The following is a 10,231-nucleotide window of genomic DNA, read 5'->3' on the forward strand; positions in this document are numbered from 1 at the left end:
TTTCTCTCCACTTTTAGCTAGTTCGCCTGGTCTTTCTGGACCTATCTTTTGTCCTGCATACACTAACCATTCAGGTTTAGGGGTGGGCAGGTGGTGGTGTTTTGCTGTTCCCCCACCCTGCTATAAGCTCTCCAGGCAGGGCACACTCCTCCACATACTCCAGCCTTGGCCAGAGCATGGTCTGTAGCATTTGTCCAGCCACCGCTCTCTGGGGAGCCAGGACCAGAAGATCTACTACCTACTTAAGGGTGACTTGCAGTAGGGGCTGGTTTATTGGTTCATATTTATAACTTCACTAGAATTTAGAAGTTCTGCTTCTTCTGCATGTTGCCCGTCTTGCCACGGTCAGGCATGTTCCTGAAGCACTAACTTCACAGTGACAGTTAAGCCCAGCCTGCCCTACCTGTATCCTCTCTGTCTTCAGAAACATGCTGTTGCTTAACAGTACTTGGATGGGGAAAAAATGCAGTTCAAGGGGAGGGTAAGAGAAAAAGCTGCTCCTGATCCAGAGTTCCTTGTCATTAACACCTGGTTTTGGTTTCCTCTATACTTTTCTGATAGGTATAAATACAGCTGGAGGGACAGCCCTGAAGGTGGCGTGTGTGTCAGCTGCAGTGTCTGATGAATCTGTTGCTGGAGACAGCGGGGTCTATGAGGCGTCTGTACAAAGGTAGACATCAGATCTCTCCCTGGGAAGAAGCCAGTGACTCCACTTCACACACTGGAGTCAGCTGGAATACTGCTGGTTACGATATTTTTTGTGATTTGGTGGTAAAGTTCTCAATCTCAGATTTCTCAGTATTTCTGAAAAATCTAGAAAAAACTAGTGAGCAGCTTGAATTTGATTATCAAAATGACCCGTGCTTCCCATAATAGAAGTAGCTGAATGCAAGCTTCCCGAGCACTGTTTGAACAGCTGCTCTGCTTGCGAAGGTGCTGGTAAGCTGTGACTGCTGCCTTGACGGGGGTAGTGGAGCCATCTGGCAGGTGTAAAGTTCCCCTCCTGTCAGTCAGCTGTTCTGGTGTCAATGGCAGCCCTCTGTCAGCAGGAGAGGACTTTGGGATGGTTAGGAAGATAGCGGAAGCACCCTGAGCTTCCTCACAGATGTGTACGCGCTGTGATGCAGTTCCCGAGTGCTTGGATCGAGTACACGGCTACTGCAAGACTTCCCCCCCAGGCACACAGCTTACAGCCCAAGCTGGGCGTTGCGGCTCTTGCTGGGTTTCCGGTGTCCTCTGCTGCTTGCTAAAGCTATCTGGGTGCTTCAGCAAAAGGTTCACTGGAAGGTACTAGTCTTACTGATACCTGGTTTGGCTGCATGGGTTTTCCTACTGGTTTTATGGGCATTGAGATGAATTATGGGGTCATTTGTTGCAAGACACGACTGTAGAGGTGAAAAAGTGCTCATTTCCTATTTTCCCTGTTCTTTCGTTCATTATCTCTAGCTAAATGAGTAATCTTTTATGTTTACAGCACAATTCACTTTGACAAGAAGGTGCAAGGCTTCTGTAAATTCGACCCCATGGGCGCAGGCCAGGCAGTCAGGCGACTGGGTGTCTTGGGGCCCCCATGTCCCCTCAGTGGTACAGGGAGCTTTGCGGAGGGGGAAGGAGGTGACAGTTACAGAAGGCATCCCCTACACACTCGCATGTCCGATGTTACTTGGTGGTGTTTGGGTTGTGGACTTAGCAACCTTTGTAATGACGACAGCATCATTCCCGTGCTTACAATGAGCAGCGAGGGCAGGCGGAACGACACGTTTGTCCACTGTAGCTGGAATGTAAAATGCAGGAGAGGGCTAAGTAATATGGAAAGTACTTAGGAGAATGCTAATCCTGTCTTCATGTGCTACAGCATAGCCTCTCGGCCAGTTAGAGCTAGCCTTAATTAATGTAGCTGGGGACTTTGGGTGTCTAGAACTTTGGAGGAGGAGCACGTTGGGAGGGGAATGATGCAGGTAGCTGTTTCAAGGAAGACCAGGCACTGTACTCTGTCACTTCTAATGTACTTAGAGAAGTTTGATTTCTAAAGAAACAAAGAAAAGACTTAAATCTAATCAAACTTGAGAATTTTTGCTGTCACGGTTCAGGTCAAGATAGCAGTTCTTGACTCTTATTTCTGTGGCTGGGCAGTCAGCTGTCTTTACTAAAAGGGAACCCCTGACAAATCCCCCACTGCCTTATTTTTGCAGTCTTTTGTGTGGCTTTTTTTGGCAGTGAAGGGGGAAGGCATATGACTTTCTGCTGATATGCACTGTAGTACATACCTCTAAGGATGATTGCACTTAAACGGGCTTTCTTTTAGCTGCTGAGTTTAGAAAATCCATGTTCCCCACCCCTGACTGGGAGGGAAAAGACCCTCTATCACCTAAATGCTAGCACTTCAGTGAGAGGGAAATCCAGTCCTTCATTGTCTTTGTCTTCTTTCAGACCATGTGTGTCAGATGTGATGGTGTTTGACAGTGATGATACAGAAGCAGTTGGGACAGCAAAAGTGCAAATTGCAATGAGGTAAGCGTGACACATTTTTATTGGATTTTTCTGCCAATGGAAAGAATGATTTAAAAGGTAGTGCTTTCTGTTCTGCTTTCTTATCCTATAACCTGTGCTGTTAGTGTTAACTAATGCCCTCGTTGTAGTGTACTTGAGAATTAGACTCGACTCCAGGAGGTCCTGCACTCAGTTACCCTCTTTCACGTCAATGGAAATCAACGGTCATAGTGTGATACGAGGGCACAAACTAGCAGTGGGAGCACTGGCAGTGCTGGGCTGGAGAAAGCCTCGTGCTAGCTTACAGTCTCCTGGAGCGTGCAGCACGTGGGGGAAAAACTGCTGAGAGTCAATGGTGATCACTGACCACACTGGAATCCCTCAGGTGGTGGGTGAGGCCTAGCAAGGTGGGCACAGAGTGGACTTAGTGGAAGATTATTGTGCCCAATCCCTGGAAACATCCCAGATCAGGTTGGACGGGGCTATGAGCAACCTGCTCTAGCTGAAGCTGTCACTGCTCACTGACCAACCAGGGGGGTTGGACTGGATGAACTTTGAAAGTCCTTTCCAGCCCAAACCATTCTGTGATTCTGTTTATGGTTTGAGGAAAAGTAAGTAGCACAAAACTCTCTTGTCGTGTCTATCAACAGTAAAGCAATGGTTACCCATAACGTCTTCACTGTTGTATTTCTACTTTCAAGTATTTCTTGCAGCCATTAGATAAGGCCTTTCAAAAGGTTTTAGTTACAATGCAGCAATATAGCTGGGCCCAGGAAGAGCGATGAGTGATAGGTCAAATCTGTAATCTGTCGTATCTGAATTTCTAACTTCTGGGCGTTCTAGACTGTTGTAAATTCTGGATAGCAAAACTTCGTGTAACATGAAACTGGTTTTCTTTTGAACTATAGGCAAGCCATGGTCCCATTATAGTTGTGTCTTGTTTGTATATTTGTAATGTTGTTTGTGTTAATGAAACAAGTGGAATACTCATTTGTTGAGTCCAAGGCAGACTTCTCTAATAATAATGCTTTTTTGTGTCTTTCTAATTCAGATATGATGACAAAAATAAACGATTTGCAATACTGGTCATCCAGCTGAGTAATGTTCCAGCACTGCAGTTACAACAAGATCAAAAAGTGTAAGTGGGTGAAATAAACATCCTTGAAGATTGGTATCAGATTCCAGTGGGAATTAAACAGATGTTGGGTTTATTTGCGCTCTTAATTTACCCTTTCTGAAATGCTTCTACGCTCCAAGTGTAGCAGCATTTATGAACTAATGCACTCACAAACTGAAACAAGGTGCAGTTTTTCCTGCACTCAGAGGTCTGCATTCGCCAGAAAAGACTTGCCTGGGATTAGCCATAGCCAGCAAAGCTTTAACTGTAGCAGTGCCCAGAGCAACTGCTCCTTCTGCTACAGAACTCCTCCTTGGACCTTCCCCACCTGCCCGGGTGGGGAAGTGTACAGCTTAAACCAGGCTCATTCTAGGCATGAGTTTAAGTTCAGCTGTGCGCTGAATATGCTGACAGAAATCTGATTCATCTTCACGTAGCCATTTTTACCTACAGAAGGGAACGTTAGCAGAGCGACAGGTTGCACAGACCTAAACAATCATGTAAAACGTGATCCCGTGATGTTCGATTACAAGAGGCAGCAGGATGAAGTCTGTGGCAACTCATGCCACTTCATGTCTCTGATGTTGTGACGAGCTGCTCCTTTTTTCTCAGCTGACTGATACTCCAAAGAACAGGATGGGACAGTAATGTCCACAGTGCTTAGGGTGAATTCCGCTTACAGCTTTACGGAGCTGTCACCGTGGAGGGAAGGGCAAACCTGTACAGTGGTGCTGACTGCAATGCTCTTTCCAACAGGAACATTCGCGTGGCTGTCCTGCCCTGTTCAGAAAGCACAAGCTGCTTGTTTCGTACCAGGCCGGTGGAAGCTTCAGACAATCTCGTGTACAATGAAGTGTTTTGGGTTTCTATCTCTTACCCGGCTTTACGCCAGAAGACTTTAAGAGTCGACGTTTGCACTGTAGATAAGTCTCACCTCGAAGAATGTTTGGTTAGTATTAATCTCTATTTTAATGCATTTGTGTGTGTTTCCTTTTTTTAATTAGACAAAATTTTAAGTTCTGCGTGATGGCAATTTCTGTGAAAGTTTTCTTGGTAATCCTTAGCTACATGACCTCTCCCGGACAGTGTTCTTTGCAATAACAATTTTGATCAGGAAAAACGATAATCTGTTAGGTAAATGTTTTGTTACAGAACTACTGGTGGTTTTGTCAGACATTTCCTTTTTCTCATGATTTAATGTGAAACACTACCTATTTTCCTTCCTTTGAAAATATTTGTTGTAAGGTGGTTCAGAATGGACTTACAATTTGGAAGCCACTGTAGAATATAGAGATCTCTAAAAGATTTTTAAAAAAAAAAACCTATATTAATCTATGCTACTAAAATCTGTATGGGTATAGTTTTTTCAGTGCTGTTACTGCCATTGCCAGCTGCCCCCTGTTGTTAGAAGAGCTGTTTTGTTGCTCAGTGTTACCTGAGGAAGCTGCTGTTACTAGAGCTCTTTCTGGGTGTTGTGCTCCGGTACGTGCGTAGGCTGTATTGAGCTGGGACATAAGCAACCACTCAGTTACCGCAAAGTTGATGGCTTGTCCTGCATGTGTGCCATAGCATCTGCCTTGGCTGGAGGGTCCATGTTGTATGGTGCTTCTCAGCATTTCTTCCTGCTTTGTGGAGCACACTTTGGTTCAGGAAAGCACCTGTTTTCCGAATGGTTTTTCTCCTCTCTCGGCTCGGGCTGGGAGCACGCTGCCTTGCAGGAGCTGTGCTCAGTATGAGTCTGCCAACTGGGCCAGTGCAATGGGGTCCACTCAGATGTGGATTAAATAAACTGTGAATCAGTGTCGCTTTGGTTTTGAATACACCAGGATGTGCACTAAGTGGAACGCAGTGAAAAATGACAAGGCAGATAAAGAGCAGTGGACATAGCTAAAGCACCTCGGTCTGAGGCAGTGATTTTTGTCAGCCTTGCAAATTTCATGAAAGGATGTCCTCATCTCCTGTTCCTTCCTCCTCCTCTTTGAGGCTCTAGCTGCAATCTGTCCTGGCTGCAGCAGCACAGTTCATACTTCTGGATTCTTGCACACAGGCACTATGGCGAAACACTTGCTGCTTGGGTGGAAGCCCTAGACAATGTTAAAAATAATTAAACATAAAGCATTACCAGAACTGTTGAAATGGGGATAAACAGGGCGATTTTTCTTTTTGTCAAACTTGCCAAAGTTAAGTAGTTCTGAATTTTCATTCTCATTTCTTCTTACTGGTGTGGTAGTCATTTGTTTTAGTATTATGCTGAAACTGTGGTTTTGCTCTCAATAGGGTGGAGCACAAATTAGCCTTGCTGAAATATGTAGATCCGGAGAGAAATCAACCCGTTGGTATAACCTCCTTAGTTATAAATATCTGCAGAAGCAAAACAGGACAAGTAAACAAGGAAGCGTTCACTCTGAAGTACCCTGCACTGAAAAAACAGTAAGAACTGTTTAAATCAAAGAAATCTCTTGTGAACCATACTAATGAGAGGGTTTATGTGGCTGAAGGACTGTTACAATAGGTGAGAAGTGAAGGCTGGTGTGTTTAGACTGAGAACTTGAAAATGTCATGAAGTGCAGCAAAACAGCTAACATGTTGATTACAGATATGCCCTTGTCCTGGGCCAAATACTCACTGCCATCTGCTCCTCACGAAGCTGAGGGATGTGGTCTGGTGTAAGTGATGTGTGAGCTTTTGCCACTCTTGCCACAGTTCACCTTGCTGCAGTGAAGTCAGGATCCTTCCCTTTGCACGTGCATGGCACGCGATTCGCTCAGCCTGTAGCTGCACGCGGGCAAAGGCTGGTGTAGCTGGGGGTGGAGGGCCAGGTCTGCTCACACAGATGTAGCTGAGTGCCTGCCGTGAGCGCAAGGGGTTGCTCGAGCAACGCAGGTGTAGAGGCTACGAGTCTTCCTTGCCTCCAGAGGGAAGAGGGTTGGGGCCGTTCCGACCAGAAAGGCTGGGCACTTTGCAGTTCAGAAGGTTGTATCTTCACAAGAAGCCTCTTGCTCTCCTCAGGACTCTGTCTCAGCACTCTTAGAGCAGACAGCTGTTGAACTGGAAGCTGTGGAGAAGAAACTGGAGGAAAGCAGAAGCACTTTAACTAGTGGAGAGAGCTGGTAGGTAGCATCCCACTGTCTTAGTGTTGTGGGATGACCGGAGCATTTGGGGATTCACATGCAGAGAAAAAAACCAGATGATGCAGAGCTGAGGGAGGCTTTTGTCTCTTTCTGTTCTGGTGGAAAATCCTGTTTCTTCTCTTCTGGAGCTTATGCTTGGTAAATAAGAACAAAGCTGATAAAGATTGAAAATGGTCTGATTTTGTGATGTGTGCAATGTTCCATGGATTTCCGTGAACAATCCACTGTATGGTGCAAGGCTTTGCTTGAAGGTTAGTTTTGGCTGTTGTACACATGGTTTAGATTCAGATTTTATTAATGAAGCCAAACATTTGAAATAAAAAGCATGCTTGACCAATGGGTTTGGTGGAGAAGCCAGCTGTGAGTTCCAAGGAGTTGAAAAGGATGTTAAAACAATGTTCGGTTTTGTCTGGCATCACTTTTTAAACTAAGACTAATGGCATCCTGAGAGCTCCCCATAAGATGCTCTCACCTTAAGCTCAGACGACATGGCTAAACCCTCAGCTTGCTGCTTTTGAAGCAAGATCAGTATGAAGTTTTTGCCTTCTGGTGCAGCCTCACTCCAATCTCAATTGTTCCCTTGCAAACCTGTGTTTGTCTAATCTCAGTGGCTACAGGACCTGCCAGGTACTGCCTTGGGGACATATTTCTGTCCAGCAGCATACAGGAGGTACCTCTGGTGCAGCACCAGAGTATCGTCCACAGCTGGCCAGTTCAATAACAAAGCTGTTCTTAACAGGCAGGACGAAGAACAGGACGAGATCAGTGAAAATGAAGCAGAGGAGGAGGAAGAATTCTGTGCTGGAAAATCGCTGTGGGAGACAGAAGAAAGTCTGAATTCCCAGCTGCACATGGAAATAGAGAAGGTAAAGTCAGGGGCCTTTTGAACAGAAAGACGAGTTAAACTTTCCATCGCTCAGCGGACTGGGATGCTGTGGAGCTCAGCAAGGCTACAGCAGTTATTTGAAAGTTCATCATCTACTTAAACTTTTAAAATAACTCTACATGACCATTTTGTCCCACAGTTAATGGGGCATCTTTTCATGCCACCTTTTCGCTGCTCATGAAAACCGTTTTCATTAATGTGATAGCATCTTCAACCTTGTTTAATTCTGAATGTAGCTGTAGTCTAACAAATGTCTGCTGTACACGTGCTCTGTGCGCGTACATGCAGCGATTTGGCTCTTTGCTGCAGGTGCACAAGTAAGGGAATGGTCCTTAAAATCATACCTGTTCCGTGTGAGACTGCGGGGTCACACTGATGTGTTGGATCAACAGGCAAAGCTTGTTGGAATCAATTGTGTTGTGCAGAGATCAATGGAGGCGGGGCCCCCAGGGAGTGATACAGTTAATGGAGCAGCCACTGAGTTCAGAGTGAAGTGTCAGGACACCTGCTTGAAACGGGCTAAAGAATACCTGGGTTTGAATGCGATGCCTCCGGGACTGGCAGAGGGGATGTGTCACAGGAGGCTGTCAGGCAGCCCTGGGTCAGATGGCAAGCTGGCGGCCACGCTGCACTCTGTGTCTTTCAGGTGGATAAAGAGACAAACACCGAGAGTCTTGCACAATCTTCTACCGTAGTTCGTCCGAAGGACAAAAGAGCAGCAAACCCACCCCAAACGCAGTTTGTCAGAGGTAGCACCATCATCCGCTCAAAAACGTTTTCACCAGGACCACAAAGTCAGTATGTGTGTCGGGTAAGGAAAACGCAATCCTGACGTGGATAATGCTGGTTTTGTTCATGAATGCATGGTAGCAATTTTTCAGAGACTTGACACAGCTTTCTTCTCTCCCCTTTTGACTTCAGCAGTGGCTCTGTCCTGAGCTAGACAGTATCTTTCCTGGAACTAATAGTATTAGGCACAGATTTATGACATTCGTACATGCTCATGTGTTTGTGGTACATGCCACACGTTGAGGTTCCCAAACTAACCTGGAAGAGCTGCTGTAAGACAGTGATGTATCAGCTGTATGTCAAACCCTTTCCTGCTGCTCTAAGACCGTTCAGTGCTAACCTGAACTGAATTAGCTGTGTCCACCTGACTGTAGATGAGGTGAACGTGAAAGTGTGATAGAAATGGAGGGTAATGCTGATAATGTCAGCAGAAAAACCGTGGCAGCTTGGAAGTCTTCACTTGAAAGTGTGCTTTGTCTGAAGGTAAACAAACAGGCCACATACTGGGTCACTTCTGCGGCTTGGAAATGTTTGTTCACAATTATTTCCTGTACTGAGGGTCAGCCTAAACTATAAATAACTTGTCTTTTAAATTGAATTGGCAAACAAGCAAGCACTGCGTTTTATCACGCGTGACCTGTCCTAAGGGGGCATGCTCTGGAAAGAGCTGAGCCGGATTTCAGTGCAGGCTTTCTCCCATTCAGAAGCAGGTGCTTCCAGAGAAACAAACCTTATTTAGTTTGCAGCCGTGGCCTGTGCTTGGGTGGTAAAGGTACTGTGTCCCAGCACAGGCAGATCCCACACGCCTGCTCACCCCACCCCCAGCTTTGAGGAGGAACATGAGAAGGGAATTAAACCCTGCTTGAGCTGAGCTCTTTTCAAGGGTCTGGAAACAATCACAGAAAGCAGCAGGCTGTACGTGTGTAACGTGACAGCTCTGAAGTTGAAAAAACCCAGGGAACAGCTTACAGGTAAACCTGCCGCTGTTTTGCCCAGCCTTGTTACGTGCACAGAAGGGCAGGGGGGTGGAGTGTTGTGTTGTCATCACTTAGCGCCTCTCTTTCCATGCTGTTTATTCCCAAAATGGGATGGAGTTCAAGGCCCGTGGCAGGGTCTGGCCATGCCAAATGGATTGCATGGTGCCCACTCAGAGTGGAGTGACAGCTGCCCCCCGTGGCCTTTCACAAAACTTCACAGCTCTGCTTACATCACTGCTTATAATCATGCACAGAACCCTCTAATCTTGCTATCACGTACACAACCCTCTGATCTGTAGCACTGCTTCTATTTCTTTCACAAAAAATGTGCTTTTCACTTCCGTTTTCAGCTGAATCGCAGTGATAGTGACAGTTCAACGCTATCCAAAAAGCCCCCCTTCGTTCGAAATGCAATGGAGCGACGAAGTGTCAGAGTGAAACGGGTAAAAACATCACCACTTTTTTTTTCTCTAACACAGACACTTGCAAAAACCAGAAAAATGTTTTAAAGAATTTGCAAACACAAATCGGTTGCCATGTGCTTTCATTCACAACCTTTTCTTTGTGTGAGGAGTCTCTCAAGGCTACTCTTCTTTGCTGTATCAGACTACGACAGGAACGTTGAAGTGGGTGCTCATTTAGAACAATCGATTTGGAAGGATGGTTCCTTGTATTTTCCATCTTGTCAGAGCAGAAGCAGCACAAACAGTTTTTCTGTGTTTATTGTTGTGAGATTCTTAACTACTTATAATAAATGTGAGGAGCTGGGGGAGAGGGTGAGGAGAACGATGGCTCGGGCAACCCTGTTGTAGTGGCTCCCCGGCACACAAAGAAAACCCCG

At 45.8% G+C, this 10,231-nt stretch overlaps 1 protein-coding gene across 1 annotated transcript in view; it reads left to right on the forward strand.

Annotated features, from left to right (window-relative positions):
- The window catches only part of WWC1 (WW and C2 domain containing 1), a 38,009-nt gene that overhangs the window by 25,324 nt on the left and 2,454 nt on the right, over positions 1-10,231 (forward strand). The window contains exons 11-19 of the mRNA XM_010139206.1: positions 562-670; positions 2,431-2,511; positions 3,542-3,628; positions 4,364-4,556; positions 5,885-6,037; positions 6,617-6,717; positions 7,478-7,604; positions 8,271-8,435; positions 9,741-9,833. Coding sequence (XP_010137508.1) covers positions 562-670; positions 2,431-2,511; positions 3,542-3,628; positions 4,364-4,556; positions 5,885-6,037; positions 6,617-6,717; positions 7,478-7,604; positions 8,271-8,435; positions 9,741-9,833 — 1,109 coding nt within the window. The remainder of the gene's footprint in view (positions 1-561; positions 671-2,430; positions 2,512-3,541; positions 3,629-4,363; positions 4,557-5,884; positions 6,038-6,616; positions 6,718-7,477; positions 7,605-8,270; positions 8,436-9,740; positions 9,834-10,231) is intronic.

The sequence above is a fragment of the Buceros rhinoceros genome, unplaced genomic scaffold (genome assembly GCF_000710305.1).
Source record: "Buceros rhinoceros silvestris isolate BGI_N320 unplaced genomic scaffold, ASM71030v1 scaffold727, whole genome shotgun sequence".
NCBI lineage: Eukaryota > Metazoa > Chordata > Aves > Bucerotiformes > Bucerotidae > Buceros > Buceros rhinoceros.